We start from the raw sequence: 23,828 nt of genomic DNA, 5'->3' as shown, positions 1-23,828 counted from the left end.
TTCAATCTCCGTCATTTTTTTTTTAAAACAGCGTTGTAAAGAGTCCTTCGCAGTCATTTATTATCCGTCATTTCATGTTTTAATTATTTTCATTTTCGTTCACATGTCCATTTCTAATCATAAACTTACAAGACGAGCATACAAGTCAAATGTGTTTATTCATTTGTTTAGAGAACAGATAAACGGAGACCGTGCATCACTTTACCATCACACGAAGCAGATGAATTAATGTTTTTTTTTCTCACAGTGACAGCGGAGGCAATAAAACACGGAGCTTTATGCTGAACAGGCAAATATGAACAAATCAAATAACAAAATACTACTGCGATTAAAATATCAATAAACATGTAAAAATCTTAATTAAACTAAACTCATCTGAAACCATCTTATGTAATAAACGCATGAAGGCAGATTAATGCAGACTCTTGTCATTAGATTTTGTATCTTTACCTTAGACAGGCGTCTTGTTGCAGCGCTCCTGACCTGTAGTGTTTAACTTCAGCAGCCATGCGCAGACCAATCAATGTATGACATCAAAATATCGCGAGAATATCTAGAAACCATGGCGTCATTTGAGCAACACACTGCCACCAACTGGACATACATAGGAATTACATTCTCAAGTTGAGTTGTATGGGCATCTGCCAAAATGGCGCTAATATTTTCTTTATCCTGCTTAAATTTTCTCCGTCAAAGACTTTCGTTTAACGCGACCGAAAACACACAAAAAGAGACACTAAAGTTGCCTAATCACAGGCTCGTATGTTTCTTTTTGCTTTTATAGCCATAGCACAAGCACATTTTTCCCTCACAACAGGGAGTACATACAGTCCATCAGCTCAATATGCACGGTTCGTGAAGTTTCCTTAAAAACAGTGGTTTTCTCGTGGGTGCTTTTTAAACTCTACAACACTGTACAACAACAAAACTAACAACAAAGTTGACCAAGCCACGAAATATACCGGATTATATGAGCAGCACTCGCTCTCATTATGTCCACGCAACACAAGCTCAAATGCGCCACAAAAGTTCATGTCGTGACGTGCACGTCTATCACGCATTCAGACTTTAAAACAGCAAACAGGGAAAAAATAAAACTCAAGAAGACTTACATAATATCCAGCTAGCCAACTCCGTTTGCCATGAGAAGTGGTGGAGAACACAGACTGCCATCATTTGACTCCGTTGGTCGATCTAATCCAAGTTTCTTAATCCTTTATTTATTCATCAATTAAATATCTTGTAAAGGGTGATTTTGTAAGGATAAAAGCATATTTTCCTTCATCTCAAGATATTTCACTTGCTTTCACTGATCTGTACTGTAGCTATCAGTTAACACAGCAATCTCCAACGCGGTTATGAGACTCTTCGAACCATCCAATCACAGGAGGTAAAAAACATTAAAAGCAATATTGATTCGCTTTCAACATAAGTGGGAGTGTTTGGGACGCACAGTCCTGCGCCCCAGGGCGGATCCGAAACCAGCCACTTAGAGCTCAGCCTCAGGTCACATGTTTTTACCCTTTTTCCTGACCTACATAGACACTCATTAGGGGTGCGCCCCAGACACACAAACATGACACACACACAACGAACTCAGTTTTGATTTTTAATTGTTTTAAATCAATTATAACATGACTAACAGTGAAATAGTACAACTAAATGAATTTATTTTGTATTAATTTGCACTATATATTTAACTTTTTTGGTAACATGTCAAAGTAGCTTTCCTCTCTGGCCAGCTTTAAGGGGGCGGCGCCCCAGCGCCCCCTAGTGACCAGCCGCCACTGGTCAAATATCAAAATCAATGTGAGATTAATGAAAATAACACTTTGATGCTCAATATATCATAATTACATTTCAAGACTTATCCTGTTTTTTCACAGGCAGGGTCACATATAACTGACTGCAGTAAGGTCAGGTAAAGCTTTTGTCACAGTTTGATCTTAAATAGTTTAAGGTCAGTGCCACGCCACCACTGCTTTACTGATGCAGAATAGATGAACAATTCGTCCCTGGGACACCCTTCCTCCAACTCGACCAGGTGGACAGTCTGTAAATAAATCTCTACACCATGGAGAATGTGTTCCAGTTGACAACACCTATTTTAAGAAAGAAAAATAAATATTAAAAATTAACTTAAATGTATAGTCTAAATCTAGGGATACTTTATATGAATAAAAAAACACTGTTACTACAGTATAAGCATACACACCCATTTACATTTACACGTTTGGCAGATGCTTTTATCCAAAGTGACTTACAGTAACATGCTTTATTTAGTATGTGTGTTCCCTGATGATATTTGCTAGTAATGTAATGCTCTACCAATTGAGCTATGGGAAAATGTTTAAATTAATAACTCACTGTCAAGCCAGACAACATGAGCCTTTTCTCTGAAAGATGCTTCACTAACAACATGGTGAAAAAGCTGGCATGTCAGAGACAGTCTGAGGAAAGCCACATCTCCATCTTCTTTAATGAGCAAGGGCATCTTGCCAAATCCAGTCAAATCTACAAAAAAAAATCTCATTAAGTTGACCTTTTCAAATAAAAATGCAAAGGATTGTTAACATACAAGTACTAAGCCTCTTTTATAAAAAATACAATCCAGATGTATTAATTTAAGATTAAGTGATGGTTACAGTATGTGTGCACCTTAAAATTGCTGGGCAAATGTCCTTTTAAAAGACATTCATCTAGAACAATGCAATAGCAAAAAAAACAAAACAAAAACATTAGTTAGCCTAGCAAAATCAGGTTAGTTTTACATTAGACCTGCAGTCTGTCCACGGTTGGCATATATGTTCTGAAGTAATGTTATAAGATTTAAATGAGAATCGCTGTGAGCATATTAAGCCACCTTTATACCGCTTCGGACACCTAACACTAACGTTACACAAGACTATACATGTTGAAACAACAAATCAGTAAATAAAGATTAATTACCTACCTTTATACAATCACTGTTGTTAAATAATCCATCGTTTTTCGGCAGATTCTTCTTGAAATACCAAAGCACGTGCGATTGTTCACCAACAACAACACACCACCGCGCATGCGCGTAACATTATATTTACTGCGCATGCGTGTTTGAACATCCACTACGTATTGGATTAATCCACCACGTCATCGCGCTGCAAGCTGCAGCGAGGGGTGTCTCAAAAGTTGCATATATACAAGATTTTTTTGGATCGACATTGAAAATTTGTTTGAATTATTCTGTGGAGAAAAAAATCAAAATACAGAAAAAAGATGTTTTTTTCTTTCATGAAGAAAATGATTTCCTTAAAGGTCATATCTTTTTTTTAAATCTTATTATCTTATATGGTAAGTTTTACATTCATAAATGCAAATGGACTCGGACTAAGCCCAATATTACCCAATTTAAGGTTCAGATGAAGAGTTATTTTGAAACATTGAAAGGACTTTCAAACCCTAAAGCTACCAAGACTATGATATATTACAATGCGTTAAATTCCTCATTTTGAAAGTATTGTATTGTATACCCTCTTTATTTTATTTTATTTTTATTTATTTTCTTTTCTCTTTTTTCCTTAAAGTGTATTTCTTTTACTTTAAATGTTATTTGTAATTCTTTATGCTTGCAATGGTGCTACATGATGCTTTGATTGTACAATTATTTTGATACAAAATAAAGCACAAAAAAAAAGGGTGTCTCAAAAGTGGCGATAGCTGCAGAGCGTCTGGAAGTAACGAAATACAACTCCCAGTGTTCATTGCAGCCGTGTGAATTAGAGCTATCCCTTTTAAACGCTTTTTGTTACAATGTACATATTTTAAAAATTCGTTTAAATGTAAATAGAAAATGTCCTAATATAACATTTACATTTGTTTATCTGCTTAAAAGAATTTATAGGTTAAAGCATATAAATGAAAACTACATTTCCCAGAGTTCTTGAATTTCCGGGAAAATAAGAATGACGAATGTTGTACTGGCAAGCATGAATGTTATGAGCTCTTAATTTTGTGTTTGTAAGAATGAACAGTGTCAGTAATTGTGCTGCTATAATCTGCGTGTTATTGATCATCGTACTGACGGGTGATTGCGGGCGGTTAACGACGGCAGATGATGGCAGTTTTAAAGCTGTCAATGATTTACAGGATCAGAGTAACACTGAACAGCTTTTCAGGTACAGTTCACATAGTTTACTTTCAGTTTAACGGCTGACGCCTGTCTAATGACATACAACAAATCATTTTCAAAATTTCTCTTTATCACGATACCTAACAGAAAAGTGACATGTTACTCATCTGGCATGTTTTATACCGTTCCTGGTAGGACGATTGTTTTTTGTAATAGCAAGTAATTACCATCATCGATGGACAGTATTCCGGACGTTTTGGAAAATACAAAATACTTTGTGTATTTTACAATCTTTGAAATAAATTGAATGTAAGTATTTAGAAATACATAAAATGCTTTGTCGGCCAGACCGCCAGCGACTCGTTGTCTCGCCACTTTCAATAGACCCTTTTACTGTTTGTACACAATGATGACGTAGAAGCGTATGCGCGCGCATTTAGGCAACGGAAGTATCGTAAGAATCAAAAGTGAAGCAACACAAAAAGTAAGTTATTTTAAAAAAGTTGACTTTATGAACATTTTCAACACAGCTACCAGATCCGTGTACTATAGGGGAGTGGATAGAAGACGTTAGCAGATGGCCAAAAATAAAGTTGCCAGATACATATATACGTATATTAGTATATTATATTTGTGCAACCAAACGCAACAACCAGACAATTTGATGCTGGGAAACCGTTTTAATAAACTTTCTGAGTTGCTACCACGTTAGAACCAATGGGGAATAACACCACTTCCGTTGCCCAAATGCGCGCGCAGGCTATTTGATCACGTGAGCTGTAAAAGGGTCTATAAGGTCGTTTAAGGAGCAGTTCACTACTTTAAAACTTAATTTTAAAATGCCATGATTTTTTACTCACCCTTACATAATTCAAGATGTGCATGTATTTTTTTCCTTAGTTGAAAAGAATTAAGGTAATTCAGTTTTTTTAAGGAAAATATTCCTTATATAATAGGCTAGTGCAGTGCTTCACAAACTGGGGCACTGTGATGGTCCTGGGGGCCCCACCAAGAAAAAGGCATTTGCATTTTTTTTTGCATTTCTTATCTCCTAATGTCGTTACCCAGATAGCAGACCAACAGTGAATCAACATTGAATTGATGTTGTACTCCGGGTACTCCGGTTTCCTCCCACAGGCCAAAAACATGCAAGTTAGGCAGATTGGAGATGCCAAATTGTCCCTTCCCCAACCTGTGTAAGGATCAACTTGTCTGAATAAAACTTGTGTATGGATTAACTTGTTCTCGCCATGAATATAGCCGTACATGCTGGAATGGCGTAAAGAAATAAAGGAAGAAGAAGAATTGATGTTGATGCATCAACCAAATTATCATTGAAACACGTTAAAATTTTTCATAGATTTTTATCATGTTTGCACCCAAGAATAATGTTATTGTAATGATGAAAAATCAGTCAAGATGGATATAAACTCAATGTTTATTCAACATAATTTTAATAGTTTAATTAACCAGTGTTGGGGAAAAGTTAACTACAAGTAGCCATGCTACTAACTTAACTACATTTTTCTGTAGCTCTAGAGTCTGGTCAGTCAGCTCACCTCGCACACTCTGATAAGAATAAATGAAATCTGACACCTGCTGCTCTGTGATGTGACGCGCTATAGGGCTGTGATGGTGGCAAATTTTTACCACCGCGGTGGAACCATCAACAACAACCGCCGGTGTTGCGGTGGTGGGGTCCATGGGGGGGTTAGGGTGGTTTAAATGGTGAAAGAAAATAAAGTTTCACTAAATGCGCTTCCTGATGCGCGCAACCTTAACCTGATAAAATTTTTATTTCACAACAAAAGACAAACGTGATGTGTATGTATCACTGTCACTGGAGACCAAAAGAAACTAAAGCAGACGCACAACACAGTGACATGGCTAAACTCCAATGTGCTGAGTTATGCTAAAATCCACCAGTTTAGTGGAAACGCCATACATGGTAATGTAGCGGAGATTTGTGTATTAACATAAAACAATGTTATAAATTTGTATCGTAGGCTTTAAATTACTGTACAACTTTTGTTATTATTATTTCACGTGTAAAAAAACTGCAATTTTTACTTATTATTTTGTTTAATCATTCACTTGATATGTGACGTCACACAACCGCCGGTGGCACTTCACCACTGCGGTGGCATTGCACCACCGCGGTGGTGCGGTGGTCATGACAACCGTCCCACCCCTAACCCGCTATCAGCTCTGCTGAATTCGTCACAATCTGTTGATTGCGATTGCTTAGATATGATCTAAACCATGCTAAAGCCTGACCACTGATGCCAACATAGTTTCTAGTCTTAACAGGATTAAAAACCGAAATATCCAACATGATATTATATATATATATATATATATATATATATATATATATATATATATATATATATATATATATATAAGTGAGGAAAATAAGTATTTGAACACCTGTCTATCAGCTAGAATTCTGACCCTCAAAGACCTGTTAGTCTGCCTTTAAAATGTCCACCTCCACTCTCCAGACCTAAACCCAATATAGAATCTTTGGATATAGCTCAAACTCCGTGTTTCTCAGCGACCTGAATGATCTAGAGAAGATCTGTGTGTAGAGTGGAGTTGGTGCCAACCTGGTGAAAAACTACAGGAAACGTTTGACTTCTGTAATTGCAAACACAGGCTACTGTACCAAATAATAACATTGATTTTCCCAGGTGTTCAAATACTTATTTGCAGCTTTATCATACAAATAAATAGTAAAAAAATCATACATTGTGATTTCTGGATTTTTTTTAGATTATGTCTCTCACAGTGGACATTAGGGGTGTCACGATTCTCTAAATCCTCGATTCGATTACATTTTCGATTCTGATGTCACAATTCAATTCGATCCTCAATTTTTAGTTTTTTTTTGAAAGACAAAAAATGCTATGCCATATTTATTACTATTATAGTTTCACATTAACATGCACATTGCGTGCTTTTCCTCACATGCTTTGTGGGCTTCACTTTACGCGATAGAGCTTGGAGGGAAATAATTTCTTCTTGCACGCACCTGAACTTAATGCGTGCGTCTTGGACTCCAAGCATCTGAAATAAATCCACCGCGTCATGAGCATCTGTGCTTCTCTCTAGCCCTTTTCACACAGAAATTCCGTAAAATACACGGGATATGCATCCTGGATTTTTTCGGAATAGTTAGATTTTTTTTCATTCACACTGCCAAGTTTACCCGGCATGTGACGGTCCCGGAAAGACACGCGACCTATTGAAAGTCCCGCCCTCTCGTCTGAAGTTTGCATATTTTTTATTATTTTTCTCTCCAGAAACAACTCGCGTGCATTTTTGTTTATGATAAGACTACAAAGCAGCGCGTGAACGCACAGTTCTATGCTGGTGAATGATCTCAGCTTCTGAGTGGATATTTGACGAGCTCCCTGATCTCTGCTTTAATACAGTTTTCAGACATTTCTCATCGTGATTGTTTATATGCATTTAAAACCCGCATTTTGAGGAGCTGAACGATATATCTTGTTGGGATGACATGCGGGTTTTTTCGTTTATTATAGCTCAAATGAGCACGTGACGCGATATTCTTTTATGCTGCTGAATGTTCTCTGTTTCAACGCAGTAAGTGACGAGCTAACTTACCTGATATCTGCTTCAGTCCAGTTTGCTGACATTTCTCATAGTGAATGTTGTAAATCCCTCATTTTAAAGAGTTGAACCAACTTCATGTTGCCATGACACGCGCGTCCTCACTACGGCACGTGTGTCATTGTTTATGCGTCTCATATCATTTCCTGATAACTGCTTCAATCTAGTTTGCAACATTTCTCGTGGTGAATGTTTATATGCATGTTATCTCTCATTGTAAGGAGCTGAACCATAACTTGTGTTGTGATGATGACCTCACTTCGACACGCCCATTACGGCATTCTTGCGGCTTCTTGTTTACACAGAGGGTTACCCGCGTATCTTTCTAGGTCCTCTTTCCGGCAACGATCCCAGAAGATTAACGGAACGAGTTTTTGTTCACACAGACGCTTGTCTGGCAATTTTACGGGTATTTTCTAGGACCAGAGGTCTGTGTGAATGGGGTTTCTGTCTCACGTGCACTCACATCTGACGGAAGTCTAAACATAAACAAAAGTAGTAATCCTTAACGTATTTGTTCAGTTTTATGCGTTTCATTCGAGCTGAGGCAAACTATCCTTTTTTTTTGTTTAAAAAATAACCCACTGCATCTTGGCGCCTCTCTCACTCTCGCGCACGTGCAGAGAGCTGCGCTCAGTCTGAAGTCAGATCACTAGGGAGTAATCCTGTTTATGATATGCATTTTAAAAAGTTGTAGCAATACATCCCTTGTGTTTAAAATATAAATCTCTGAGAGTTTTTTTTGCTCCGCTTGGCAAGCCGACCGGACGTGACATGGGGGCGTGGCAGCATCGACGATCCCATTTTTTTAATTCGAAGTTCGAGGTTGTGCCTTAATTTCGATCGATTTCGATTTAAAATCAAAATCGTGACACCCTTAGTGGACATGCACCTACGATGACAATTTCAGACCCCTCCATAATTTCTAAGTGGTAGAACTTGCAAAATAGCAGAGTGTTCAAATGCTTATTTTCCTCACTGTATATTCAATTCAATTTTATTTATATAGCGCTTTTCACAATTGTTAATTGTTTCAAAGCAGCTTTAAATGAATAGATGTAGGGAAAAACACAGAATAATCTATAGATCAGGGATTCCCAAAGTGTGGTACGCGCACCCCCAGGGGTACGCGAGCTGCCACCAGGGGGTGCGCGAGAGGAAAAATGTAATGGCGGTCTGTTAAGTGGGATTTTCCATACAATAAATAAATAAAAAAATGAACAGTAAACATTTCCTTTTTAATCGCTTTTATTTTAAATAAAAAACTATAATTTATTAGTTTTTGATAGAAACGTAGAAGACAGCTGCTGTCTTTTTCTACGCACTGCTCTTCTGTTATGCACTGCAGCCGCTATATGCGTGCCAACTCGTTTCATTCATTCCATATATATTATAAATATGCTTAACTGACTGAAATCAGGGAAACTGTCATGTGGGACGTCTTATGATAAAGTTGTTAGTCACGAAGGAGGAGAGGGACCAAGATAGAGAGACTTTTTTATGGCAAAAATAGAAATAATGAAATGTGACGAGACATGGGCACAGGATACGCGAGCAATGTGTTTTCATGCATGGTAAAGAGACCGCCAATGAATTATATAATAAAATACATAAATACTTACTGTAGAGAACTTATTAAAAGCTTTCATTTAATTTTGTTTGAAACTTGAGCTGTTATAATGAATCTGCAAACTATTATACACCTTTTGTGCGAACAGTAAAGGCTTTCGTGAATGTGTTTGATGGGTCTGCACGTGACGCACTGGTAAACATTAGGAAACCTCTCATATGTCATCTATTAGCTGACGGCAGTAAGTGTATGTTTTTTACCATAGTAAACTCGAATGGCGTCTAAATATCACAGTGGTTAAACGCATACACGGGGGCGCGCATCATCTACGCTGAGCGTAGTTTCAGATGGTGCAATAGGCGTAAATAGTTTTCACAATGTTGGACGTAGCTAAGCCCGACGTAGGACTATACTTCTTAACGTCCGGCTAGTGCAACCGGCACTTGGTTATTTGCGCATGATTAAACATGAGTATTTATGGTGAGAAAATAAAGCTTTTTTTGATTTTTTTTAAATGGGGATTGGGGGTGCGCCAACCCGGTTGGGACATAGAAGGGGGTGCGCAGGAAAAAAAGTTTGGGAACCCCTGCTATAGATAATATAAGAAGAAGACAACAGCGGCTAATAAACTGTACAAGCGAGCGTAGTAATAATGTAATGTATACAGTAAAGTGGTAAGTTAAAACCCCCCCTAGGAGAAAAATGATTATATAATTAATTACACTGGTAAGAACATGGTTACATGTAAAGATGCCGTACCAAAGTATGACAACGCTACATTTTCAACTGCTTTTTTCACTTCCTGAAAAGTAACCGTTTTGGACATACGTGAGTTTCATCGGGCAGCGACGATATGTATGTATGTATGTATGTATGTGTATATGTATGTATTTGTATGTATATGTACAGTGCACAGCATAAATGAGTACACCACCTTTGAAAATTACGATTTTTCTCCATTTGTCAGTGAATATGAGACCAATTAGCTTTCTTTTTTACACACCAGTTTTATTAAACATTTGTTTCTTAACATAAGAGTGAAAGTCACTTACCATCTTAAAGATACGAAAAATAATACATTTAAATCAAATGAGGTGATGCATAAATGAGTACACCCTACAAAGATTCTTAAAATAAATACAATCTAATATTTTGTATGGCCTCCATTCTTTTTTTAAAAACAGCACTAATTCTTCTAGACATTGAATAAAGAAGTTGACAATATACAGTTACATCTGTTATTCTCCATTCTTGAACAATAACCTCTTTCAGATCCTGGATGGAAAATAACGTTCTGTTTGTCTTTTTAGAGCTCCCCATACCTCAACCTGGGGTTGAGGTCTGAATCACTTTAACCCTGTGCTTCTTCTAAAATGAATTAGTGACCTTTATTTGTGTGTTTTGGGTCACAATCATGTTAAAAGATTGCCCAGTGACCAAGGGCACAGTGTGATGGTAGCATCTTCTCTTTAAAGGTGCAGTGTGTAAATTTTAGTGACATCTAGTGGTGAGGTTGCGAATTGCAACCAACGGTGCAGTCCAATGCTCATCCGCACTTTTGAAACACATAGAGAAGCTACGGTAGCCGCCACCAGAAAAACATGTAATTGTCGGAGACAACTTAGTAAAAAAGTTTGTTCGTTAAGGGCTTCTGTAGAAACATGGCGGCACAAAATGGCAAATTCCACGTAAGGGGACCCTCTTGTATGTAGATAAAAACGTCTCATTCTAAGGTGATAAAAGCATAATGGCTTAATTATAAAAAGGTCTTATACACCCCTGATTATATAGTTTTGAATATAGTTTACTCCAAAGTATAGACAGTGAGAGACCCAATAGTCTTTACCTTTCTCAATATGAGCTCTAGCAAAAGGCTTTTTGTGCATTGGCTTCAGGGCCGTGCAACCGCCAACCCGGGTCAAAGTGTTCTGTTACCGCTCCGCTAAAGATCCACCTTTTCTGGTAATCCACTTCGTGATTTCCCGCACGCGACGCAGCATCTCTCACAATCTGTGTCCACTCTTTGAAGGGCGGAGACGACAGTTTGTTGTATTAACAGGTAGTTTCATTACATTACCTCAGTTGTTAAGCTGCTCAATTAGTAATTTGGTAGTTTGAAGCCGAGAGAAGTTGTGTGCCATATTTATTTTTGCTTGGTTGTTTTCTCGTGATCACGACTTAATTTTCTCCTTACCTCGAGATAACAGTTGTATTCTTGTGATGTGATTAAAGCTTACAAAAGAACATAATTTTTAGACTGCAAAAGCATATTTAGCTAAATTAGCATGAATGAACAAATTCGATTTTACTTGGATCAGGGATTCGCTCAAGATGAAACAGATTTGCCAATAATTGACCATTTGATAGCGCGGTGAATTTAGGGACCGTCTATAAAGTATCTCCATATACGTTTCTACTTAACTCTTTCCCCGCCATTGACGAGATATCTCGTCAATTAAGAGAAAACGCTTCCCCGCCAATGACGAGATTTTCCGTCTTTCCGCAATACCGCTTTTATCCACCAGGTGGCGCCCTTCCGCAACGGAAGTATTGCCCTATGGCAAGCTGCTGCATGTCCGTGTCTGTTTTAAAGATCGCTCTGAATATGATCTCTATGAAAAGTCCGTCATAAAAATGGAATTATCTCTGCTTTTTGCTCAAAATATGGTGTTTTTGCAAAAACCTACCCATATTCAAAAGCTGATTGCAAAAGAACCACTAAAGGTAGGATGAAACGTTTTTTTTTGTTTGAAAGCAGAGGGTCTGTTCTTTCATTTGGTATATTGTATGTTTATTTATTTAAAGAAGAACATTTTCTGGAAGGCATTAAACTTTGGTGAAAATCATGAAAAACGCTGGCGCTGGCTGGCAACTTTTTTTTTAAATGGTGGCGGTGAAAGAGTTAAACAGCATTAAAATGGAGTTACTTAAAATCAACAAACAGTCACAAAACCAACTGTAAAGTGTTCATGTGGTTGTCAACTACGCACACTTTTTTAGATTTTTTATTTTTATTCAAATAAATTGTTAAATACTATTGAAGATAGAAACGTGTACATTGTTCCTGTAGAGATGGTCCCTAAATTCACGAACATCAAACTTTATTTATTTATTAAGTCTATCGACAATGAGCTACGCGTGGTAACCCAACTCATATATGCATCAGCAGTCCACTTCAAAATAAACGAATATTTTGGACAGGAAATTACATTATGGCATTTGGATTATCATGTCAGGATAACATGAAAACAACTTTTGTTATCTCGAGATCATGAGAAAACAAGCAGCAAAAATAAAAATGTGGATGACCTCTCTTGGCTTTCGTATGTTTTTGTATTTCTGTGGGTAATGATTTGCTCTTGGTCTTCTAAAAGTGCTAACAACTTAGTTGTAAACATTCTTAGAATTACAGTGATTGTCTAATATAAATAACACCAAATTTGCTGTTGTTGGCACACTTTGTAGACAAAAAAATAAAAAACAATGTTTTCACAAAAAAAAAGAAGACTGCAAAGGAAGGCTGCAAAGGCTCTTCAAAATTGTAAACATGGATTCAAAGCCTCAGTACGTAAATCATATTATTAAGCAGTTTTGTCACACTTTAATTCTTGTTATTAAGTATATTTTCCATTATAATCACTTCTCTTTTTCTGATACTAATCTATAACACATCATATTGTTAAAACCATATAAATTGTGCCCTCCCCCAGTGCCCCCTTTTTGGTTTGGGCCACTGCCCCTCAAAATGTCTGTGCACGGCCCTGATTGGCTTTACCACTGGCTTCCCCTGTGGATGACAGCCATGCAATCTCCTTTGCACTGTACGTCCGTCTTGTGGTGTCACAGGAAACACCCCAGGTTGACTTTCTAATGATTTAGCCAACTGTGCTGAACTTGCATGATGATTTTTTTCAACATCTCTCATCACAGAACACTCTTGACGAGGTGTTAACTTCAGTGGACGTCCTGGACATCACAGAGAGCTTCACAGAAGTCCATCCTTTTTTAATTTTTGGATCCCTTTCGTGACAGTATTAAAACTTATTAGCAAGGCTTAACTAATTATCTTGAAACCTTGACCATTATGTAGAAAGAAATTATTTTTATTTCTTATGTCTTGAGACATTTCTTTATCATGTGGTGCTATTCTGTCACCATTACATGAAAGTGGATTTTCTTTTTTAAATACCACTCTCAATTGCCAGTTATCCTGTGGACACCTGTGTGATGATTAATTATATTCATCATTTCCTAGTGAATACCTGTTAATTACACTTTATTTTTTTGCTAACATATTCATCAGGGTGTACTCATTTTTGCATCACCCCAGTGGCGTGCACAGACTTCCTCAGGGGCAGGGGCTGACGGACTTAAAAGGGCATAATTTTTTTTACGTCAAATAACAATCAAATGTATTCCTTACTTTGGTGTTTTTATTCTTTCTTTCCTTGGCATTATTTAAATAATGTTGTAACAAATAAATAACACATCAAACTAAAATAGGCAAGTTAGGAAAATATTATTTACTTTTGCAAACAAAACAGCGAGAATTAAGTTTTGAGGACTTCATTTTCATGTTGTAAACTTTATATCTGTAAATGTATAAAAGTAGCTATCATTAAATCAGCAAGTTAACCGGTCTATCACAGTGTTTTAATTGCTTATTTCTTCTTTGATTAAATGTCTCACTTACAAAAAAAGAAACCATAAGCTTAACCATTTGAAATTATTCCTAAAACCTATTTTTCATAGCTAAAACACACCACTTTGTTAGTTCAGCACACCATCAAAACACGACAAATAGTGGGATTAATATTTTTGCTCCAAACTAACTTTATAGCAGATCAAGTGTTTTGAGCTGATGTACACTGTAAAAAATTTCGCCGTAATTTTACGGTAAAGTACTGGCAGCTGGGGTTCCAGCAGTGAACCGTATTTTTACGGTTTCATTACCGTATTCTAAATTACGGCTGCTCTGTAAATTAATAGTAAAATACCGCAAGCCTGTTTTAGCAGTGTACCGTAATCCTACGGTTTCATTACCGTATTCTAAATTACGGTTGTTCTTAAAATTTACGTTAAGATACTGGCAGCAGGGTTTCCAGCTGCATACTGTAATCCTACTGTGTTATTACCGTATTCTAAATTGCTGCTTTGTAATTAAATAATAGAATGGCAAAGATAAGATGAGGAACCATAAAATTACCAAATAGGTTTGTGCAAAAATAACCCAGTCTATAGACATATTTAAACAAATTCAAGTTTATTATTATTTTTACACATCAATTTTGAGGTCAATGAAAAAACTTTTGTAAAAACTTGGGAAAAAAATGGGCTACGAACATTCCACAAAGAGTGACTAGCTCTTAACAGGAACAGGTCAGGTAGTCTGAAAGATAAACATAAAAAAAACTTTGTAAACAGTATGTTAAAAGTAAATTTAACACTACACGTGGCAGTAATAGTGTGTCTCTCATCATTTACTCACGCTCATGTTGTTACAAACCTGATTAAATATTTTTGTTCCGATGAACATGAAGGGATATATTTTGAGAAATGTTTGTAGACAAACCGTTCATGAGCCCCATTCACTTCCATAGTATTCTTGTTTCGTACTATGGAAGTGAGTGGGGCTCATGAACGGTTTGTTTACAAACATAACTCAAAATATATTCCTTCGTGAGTGCAAAAGTGAGTACACCCTAAGTGATTCCGAGTCCAAGATGGTGCCGTTACCGGAAGCTAGTTAATACAGTTTATAAAGTTTAAAATATATTTCTTACACAATCCCAACCATTACCCCAGAAGACCTTTATTAGGGCCCGAGCACCGAGGAGCAGGCCAGAATGGCCTGCACCGAATGGTGCGAAGCCCTATTGTTTTTGCTCGGAATATTAGGGCCCGAGCACCGAGGAGCAGGCCAGAATGGCCTGCACCGAAAGGTGCGAAGCCCTATTGTTTTTGCTCGGATTATTATTAGGGCCCGAGCACCGAGGAGCAGGCCAGAATGGCCTGCACCGAATGGTGCGAAGCCCTATTGTTTTTGCTCGGATTTCTTATTAGGGCCCGAGCACCGAGGAGCAGGCCAGAATGGCCTGCACCGAATGGTGCGAAGCCCTATTGTTTTTGCTCGGATTATTATTATTTTTTTTAACACTTTTGGCCATTTTGGGTGCCTAAACATACTCGAAAACTCTTGCAATTTGGCACACACATCAAAGTCGTCCGTCATTGCGACCGGGCAAAGGCTGGAACACGGGCGTGGCACGGGGGCTCTGTAGCGCCCCCTGTAATGCAAAAACAAACATTGTTGCGCAGATCGGGCAAGCACGTACGCACATGTACGAGAGTTGGTACGCATATAGATCTCCTTGACCCGAACAACTTTCGCCCTCTAACATTTAAGCTCCGCCCAACAGGAAGTCGGCTATTTTGGATTGTTTAAAAAATGCATGCGTTGAACTTTTAAATACTCCTCCTAGAGGATGCATGCGATTGACACCAAACGTGGTGAACCTGATGTCGAGACATTGGACTTGCTAAATTGCGAAGGAATTTTTGATATCTCGAACGGTTCTGCCATGGCGAGGCGACAAATTTATGGCGAATTCAGAGAAACAGGAAGTGTCTAATATCTAAGGCAAAAAATATCTTATTGTGATGACACGCGGGGTGTTTGTTCGTCTGAAGATTCTGATCGCATCGATGTGCCCATTGTGACTCCCGGGTATAGCGCCACCACCAGGCGCCAGGAAGTGTGTCAGTCACAAAGGTGGATTTTTTTTGACAGTTCCATGCGATGTTCTTTTAAATACTCCTCCTAGAATGTTTATGCGATTGACACCAAAAGTGGTCAACATGATGCCAAGACATTGTAGATGATAAATTGCGAAGGGATTTTTGATATCTCGAACGCTGTTCCCATGACAACCTGTCAAACTTTACTTTCATTTTTAAGGCATATTTAAACCTTACAGCTGCATGCGGTAAACTTTTAAATACTCCTCCTGAGGAAATAAAGTGATTGACTCCAGAAGTGGTCAACATAATGCTGAGACATTGTAGATGATAAATTGCGAAGGGATTTTTGATATCTCGAACGCTGTTCCCATGGCAATGCGTCAAACTTTACTTTCATTTTAAAGGCTTAGTTTTAGCCTTTCATTTGACGCTGATGTTCTTTTAAATACTCCTTTTAGAATATTCATGCGATTGACGCCAGAAGTGGTCAACATGATGCCGAGACATTGTAGATGATAAATTGCGAAGGGATTTTTGATATCTCAAACGCTGTTCCCATGGCAACGTGTCAAACTTTACTTTCATTTTAAAGGCTTATTTAAGCCTTTAAGTTGACGCCGATGTTCTTTTAAATACTCCTCCTAGAATATTCATGAGATTGACACCAGAAGTGGTCAACATGATGCCGAGACATAGTAGATGATAAATTGCGAAGGGATTTTTGATATCTCAAACGCTGTTCCCATGGCAACGTGTCAAACTTTACTTTCATTTTAAAGGCTTATTTAAGCCTTTAAGTTGACGCCGATGTTCTTTTAAATACTCCTTCTAGAATATTCATGAGATTGACACCAGAAGTGGTCAACATGATGCTGAGACATTGTAGACGCTAAATTGCGAAGGAATTTTGGACATCTCAAACGCTGTTCCTATGGCAACGCGTCAAACTTTTCTTTTATTTCAGGCATATTAAAGGCTCTTGGTGTGCTTAGATTGACTTCAAATTTGGCACACACATCAGATTTGTCGGCGGTTAAGTGTGCACTGAAAGGTCAGATATAGGCGTGTCTCTTAAGTGGCTCACTAGTGCCCCGCTTGTCTAAAATGTGGGGTTTCTTTTAGCTACAGTCCCCAAATGGCTCAGTAACAACACACTTTTGGACTTTTTGGGTGCCTTAACATACTCGAAAACTCTTGAAATTTGGCACAGACGTCAGAGTCGTCCGTCATCGCAGAAATCCAAAGGCTGGAACACGGGCGTGGCACGGGGGCTCTATAGCGCCCCCTGTAATGCAAAAAAAAACATTGATGCACAGATCGGGCAAAAATGTGCGCACATGTACGAGAGTTGGTACGCATATAGATCTCATCGACCCGAACAACTTTCGCCCTCTAACATTTAAGCTCCGCCCAACAGGAAGTCGGCTATTTTGGATTGTTTAAAAAATGCATGCGTTGAACTTTTAAATACTCCTCCTAGTGGATTCATGGGATTGACACCAAACGTGGTGATCATGATGCCGAGACATTGTACTTGCTAAATTGCGAAGGGATTTTTGATATCTCGAATGGTTCTGCCATGGCGAGGTGACGAATTTATGGCGAATTCAGAGAAACAGGAAGTGTCTAATATCTAAGGCAAAAAATATCTTATTGTGATGCCATGCGGGGTGTTTTTTCATCTGAAGATTCTGATCGCATCGATGTGCCTATTGTGACTCCCGGGTATAGCGCCACCACCAGGCGCCAGGAAGTGCGTCAGTCACAAAGCTGGATTTTTTTTGACAGTTCCATGCTATGTTCTTTTAAATACTCCTTCTAAAAAAATCATGCAATTGACACCAAAAGTGGTCAACATGAAGCCGAGAGATTGTAGATGATAAATTGCGAAGGGATTTTTGATATCTCAAACGCTGTTCCGATGACAACGCGTCAAACTTTACTTTCATTTTAAAGGCATATTTAAGCCTTTTAGTTGACGCCGATGTTCTTTTAAATACTCCTTCTAGAATATTCATGCCATTGACTCCAGAAGTGGTCTACATGATGCCGAGACATTGTAGATGATAAATTGCGAAGGGATTTTTGATATGTCAAACGCTGTTCCCATGGCAACGCGTCAAACTTTTTACTTTCATTTTAAAGGCTTATTTTAGCCTGACAGTCGCATGCAATGTTCTTTTAAATACTCCTTCTAGGGAAATAATGCGATTCACACCAGAAGTTGTCAACATGATGCTGAGACATTGTAGATGATAAATTGCGAAGGGATTTTTGATATCTCGAACGCTGTTCCCATGGCAACCTGTCAAACTTTACTTTCATTTTAAAGGCATATTTAAACCTTACATCTGCATGCAGTAAACTTTTAAATACTCCTCCTGAGGAAATAATGTGATTCACACCAGAAGTTGTCAACATGATGCTGAGACATTGTAGATGATAAATTGCGAAGGGATTTTTGATATCTCAAACGCTGTTCCCATGGCAACGCGTCAGATTTTACTTTCATTTTAAAGGCATATTTAAGCCTTTCAGTTGACGCCGATGTTCTTTTAAATACTCCTTCTAGAATATTAATGAGATTGACACCAAAAGTGGTCAACATGATGCCGAGACATTGTAGATGATAAATTGCGAAGGGATTTTTGATATCTCGAAAGCTGTTCCCATGGCAACGCCCCAAACTTTACATTTATTTCAGGCATATTTAGGGCTCTTGGCCTGCTTAGATTAACCTAAAAGTCGGCACACACATCAGAGTTGTCAGCTGTTAAGTGTGCACAAACAGGTCACACATAGGCGTGTCTCTTAAGTGGCTCACTAGCGCCCCCGTTTGTCTAAAATGTGGGGTTTCTTCTACCTACAGTCCCCAAATGGCTCAGTAACAACATTAAATAGCCCACTGATATTTACCCACTTGATGCCCTTGCCCACCGTGCATCGATTTCTCGGACGCACCGTGTAGCGGTAAAAAAACGTGCGAGGGCCCGCCATTGCTGCTTGCAGCTATATTTATTTTATTTTATTTTATTTTTTTTTTTTTACATTTTGGGGCATTTTGGGTGCCTTAACATACTCGAAAACTCTTGGAATTTGGCACAGACGTCAGAGTCGTCGGCCATTAGGACCTGGCAAAGGCTGGAACTCGGGCGTGGCAGGGGGGCTCTGTAGCGCCCCCTGTAATGCAAAAACAAACATTGTTGCACAGATCGGACAAACATGTACGCACATGTACGAGAGTTGGTACGCATATAGTTCTCATCAACCCGAACAACTTTCGCACTCTAACATTTAAGCTCCGCCCAACAGGAAGTCGGCTATTTTGGATTGTTTAAAAAATGCATGCGGTGTACTTTTAAATACTCCTCCTAGGGGATTCATGCAAATGACACCAAACGTGGTGATCATGATGCCGAGACATTGTACTTGCTAAATTGCGAAGGGATTTTTGATATCTTGAACGGTTCTGCCATGGCGAGCCGACAAATTTATGGCGAAATCAGAGAAACAGGAAGTGTCTAATATCTAAGGCAAAAAATTTCTTATTGCGATGCCAAGCGGGGTGTTTGTTCGCCGGAAGATTCCGATCGCATCGATGTGCCTATTGTGACTCCCGGGTATAGCGCCACCACCAGGCGCCAGGAAGTGTGTCAGTCACAAAGCTGGATTTTTTTGACAGTTCCATGCGATGTTCTTTTAAGTACTCCTTCTAGGATTTTCATGCGATTGACACAAGAAGTGGTCAACATGATGCAGAGACATTGTAGATGATAAATTGCGAAGGGATTTTTGATATCTCGAATGCTGTTCCCATGGCAACCTGTCAAACTTTACTTTCATTTTAAAGGCATATTTAAGCCTTACAGTTCCATGCGATGTTCTTTTAAATACTTCTTCTAGGATTTTCATGCGATTGACACAAGAAGTGGTCAACATGATGCAGAGACATTGTAGATGATAAATTGCGAAGGGATTTTTGATATCTCGAACGCTGTTCCCATGGCAACCTGTCAAACTTTACTTTCATTTTAAAGGCATATTTAAGCCTTACAGTTCCATGCGATGTTCTTTTAAATACTCCTTCTAGGATTTTCATGAGATTGACACCAGAAGTGGTCAACATGATGCCGAGACATTGTAGATGATAAATTGCGAAGGGATTTTTGATATCTCGAACGCTGTTCCCATGGCAACGCCCCAAACTTTACATTTATTTCAGGCATATTTAGGACTCTTGGCGTGCTTAGATTAACCTAAAAGTCGGCACACACATCAGAGTTGTCAGCTGTTAAGTGTGCACAAACAGGTCAGACATAGGTGTGTCTCTTAAGTGGCTCACTAGCGCCCCCGTTTGTCTAAAATGTGGGGTTTCTTTTACCTACAGTCCCCAAATGGCTCAGTAACAACATTAAATAGCCCACTGATATTTACCCACTTGATGCATGTGCCCACCGTGCATCGTTTTCTCGGACGCACCGTGTAGCGGTAAAAAAACGTGCGAGGGCCCGCCATTGCTGCTTGCAGCTATATTTAGGGCTCGAGCACCGAGGAGCAGGCCAGAATGGCCTGCACCGTAGGTGCGAAGCCCTATTGTTTTTGCTCGGATTTATTAGGGCCCGAGCACCGAGGAGCAGGCCAGAATGGCCTGCACCGTAGGTGCGAAGCCCTATTGTTTTTGCTCGGATTTATTATTTTTATTATTATTATTATTATTATTTTTTTTTTTTAACACTTTTGGACTTTTTGGGGGCCTTAACATACTCGAAAACTCTTGAAAATTGGCACAGACGTCAGAGTCGTCCGTCATCGCAGAAATCCAAAGGCTGGAACACGGGCGTGGCACAGGGGCTCTGTAGCGCCCCCTGTAATGCAAAAAAAACATTGATGCACAGATCGGGCAAAAATGTACGCACATGTACGAGACTTGGTACGCTTATAGATCTCATCGACCGGAACAACTTTCGCCCTCTAACATTTAAGCTCCGCCCAACAGGAAGTCGGCTATTTTGGATTGTTTAAAAAATGCATGCGTTGAACTTTTATATACTCCTCTCAGGGGATTCATGCGATTGACACCAAACGTGGTGAACATGATGTCGAGACATTGGACTTGCTAAATTGCGAAGGGATTTTTGATATCTCGAACGGTTCTGCCATGGCGAGGCGACAAATTTGTGGCGAAATCAGAGAAACAGGAAGTGTCTAATATCTAGGGCAAAAAATGTCTTATTGTGATGACACGCGGGGTGTTTGTTCGTCTGAAGATTCTGATCGCATCGATGTGCCTATTGTGACTCCCGGGTATAGCGCCACCACCAGGCGCCAGGAAGTGTGTCAGTCACAAAGCTGGATTTTTTTGACAGTTCCATGCAATGTTCTTTTAAATACTCCTTCTAGGATTTTCATGAGATTGACACCAGAAGTGGTCAACATGATGCCGAGACATTGTAGATGATAAATTGCGAAGGGATTTTTGATATCTCAAACGATGTTCCCATGGCAACGCGTCAAACTTTACTTTCATTTTAAAGGCATATTTAAGCCTTTCTGTTGCATGCAAGAAACTTTTAAATACTCCTTCTAGGATTTTCATGAGATTGACACCAGAAGTGGTCAACATGATGCCAAGACATTGTAGATGATAAATTGCGAAGGGATTTTTGATATCTCGAACGCTGTTCCCATGGCAACGCGTCAAACTTTACTTTCATTTTAAAGGCATATTTAAGCCTTTCAGTTGACGCCAATGTTTCTTTTAAATACTCCTTCTAGAATATTCATGAGATTGACACCAGAAGTGGTCAACATGATGCCGAGACATTGTAGATGATAAATTGCGAAGGGATTTTTGATATCTCAAACGCTGTTCCCATGGCAACGCGTCAAACTTTACTTTCATTTTAAAGGCATATTTAAGCCTTTCAGTTGACGCCGATGTTCTTTTAAATACTCCTTCTAGAATATTCATGAGATTGACACCAGAAGTGGTCAACATGATGTCGAGACATTGTAGATGATAAATTGCGAAGGGATTTTTGATATCTCGAACGCTGTTCCCATGGCAACGCCCCAAACTTTACATTTATTTCAGGCATATTTAGGACTCTTGGCGTGCTTAGATTAACCTAAAAGTCGGCACAAACATCAGAGTTGTCGGCTGTTCAGAGTGGACAAATAGGTCAGACAAAGGCGTGTCTCTTTAGTGGCTCACTAGCGCCCCCGTTTGTCTAAAATATGGGGTTTCTTTAACCTACTGTACCTTAATGGGTCAGTAGTAACATGAAATAGTACACTGATATATACCCACTTGATGCACATGCCCACCGTGCATCGTTTTCTCGGAGGCACCGGGTAGCGGTAAACAAACGTGCGAGGGCCCGCCATCGCTGCTTGCAGCTATATTTAGGGCTCGAGCACCGAGGAGCAGGCCAGAATGGCCTGCACCGAAAGGTGCGAAGCCCTATTGGTTTTGTTAGAATTTATTATTTTATTTTTTTTTATTATTATTATTTTTTTTTTTTTTTTAACACTTTTGGACTTTTTGGGGGCCTTAACATACTCGAAAACTCTTGAAAATTGGCACAGACGTCAGAGTCGTCCGTCATCGCAGAAATCCAAAGGCTGGAACACGGGCGTGGCACGGGGGCTCTGTAGCGCCCCCTGTAATGCAAAAAAAAACATTGATGCACAGATCGGGCAAAAATTCACGCACATGTACGAGAATTGGTACGCTTATAGATCTCATTGACCCGAACAACTTTCGCCCTCTAACATTTAAGCTCCGCCCAACAGGAAGTCGGCTATTTTTGATTGTTTAAAAAATGCATGCAGTGAACTTTTATATACTCCTCCCAGGGGATTCATGGGATTGACACCAAACGTGGTGAACATGATGTCGAGACATTGGACTTGCTAAATTGCGAAGGGATTTTTGATATCTCGAACGGTTCTGCCATGGCGAGGCGACAAATTTATGGCGACATCAGAGAAACAGGAAGTGTCTAATATCAAAGGCAAAAAAATTCTTATTGTGATGACACGCGGTGTGTTTGTTCGTCTGAAGATTCCGATCGCATCGATGTGCCTATTGTGACTCCCGGGTATAGCGCCACCACCAGGCGCCAGGAAGTGTGTCAGTCACAAAGGTGGATTTTTTTTGACAGTTCCATGCGATGTTCTTTTAAATACTCCTCCTACAATGTTTATGCGATTGACACCAAAAGTGGTCAACATGATGCCAAGACATTGTAGATGATAAATTGCGAAGGGATTTTTGATATCTCGAACGCTGTTCCCATGGCAACCTGTCAAACTTTACTTTCATTTTTAAGGCATATTTAAACCTTACAGCTGCATGCGGTAAACTTTTAAATACTCCTCCTGGGGAAATAATGTGATTGACTCCAGAAGTGGTCAACATAATGCTGAGACATTGTAGATGATAAATTGCGAAGAGATTTTTGATATCTCGAACGCTGTTCCCATGGTAACCTGTCAAACTTTACTTTCATTTTAAAGGCATATTTAAGCCTTACAGTTCCATGCGATGCTCTTTTAAATACTCCTTCTAGGATTTTCATGCGATTGACTCCAGAAGTTGTCAACATGATGCTGAGACATTGTAGATGATAAATTGCGAAGGGATTTTTGATATTTCAAACGTTGTTCCCATGGCAATGCGTCAGACTTTACTTTCATTTTAAAGGCATATTTAAGCCTTTCAGTTGACGCCGATGTTCTTTTAAATACTCCTTCCAGAATATTCATGCG

The 23,828-nt window shown here is 39.0% G+C and overlaps 1 protein-coding gene and 1 long non-coding RNA gene across 4 annotated transcripts in view; one reads left to right on the top strand and one right to left on the bottom strand.

The window, feature by feature from the left end:
- Nucleotides 1-1,596: 1,596 nt before the first annotated feature.
- On the bottom strand, nt 1,597-3,094 carry LOC135775987 (uncharacterized). The gene is made up of 3 exons (XR_010543996.2): nt 2,954-3,094; nt 2,368-2,514; nt 1,597-2,102 (listed from the first exon to the last, which is right to left on the bottom strand). It is a non-coding gene; the product is annotated as an uncharacterized lncRNA (long non-coding RNA).
- Nucleotides 3,095-3,929: 835 nt separating this feature from the next.
- Nucleotides 3,930-23,828, top strand: part of slc9a8 (solute carrier family 9 member 8) — a 325,111-nt gene continuing 305,212 nt past the window's right edge. For 2 of the 3 annotated variants that reach the window (XM_065282599.2, XM_065282598.2), the window contains exon 1: nt 3,930-4,154. In XM_065282599.2, the coding sequence (XP_065138671.1) occupies nt 4,003-4,154 (152 nt within the window). In that variant the 5' untranslated portion in view covers nt 3,930-4,002. The remainder of the gene's footprint in view (nt 4,155-23,828) is intronic. The other variant, XM_073813043.1, reaches the window with a different exon arrangement.

This window comes from Paramisgurnus dabryanus, chromosome 21, assembly GCF_030506205.2.
Source record: "Paramisgurnus dabryanus chromosome 21, PD_genome_1.1, whole genome shotgun sequence".
NCBI classification, from domain to species: Eukaryota; Metazoa; Chordata; class Actinopteri; order Cypriniformes; family Cobitidae; genus Paramisgurnus; species Paramisgurnus dabryanus.
Note: the sequence above shows the minus strand (reverse complement) of the source record. Positions and strands in the feature narration are given on the sequence as shown.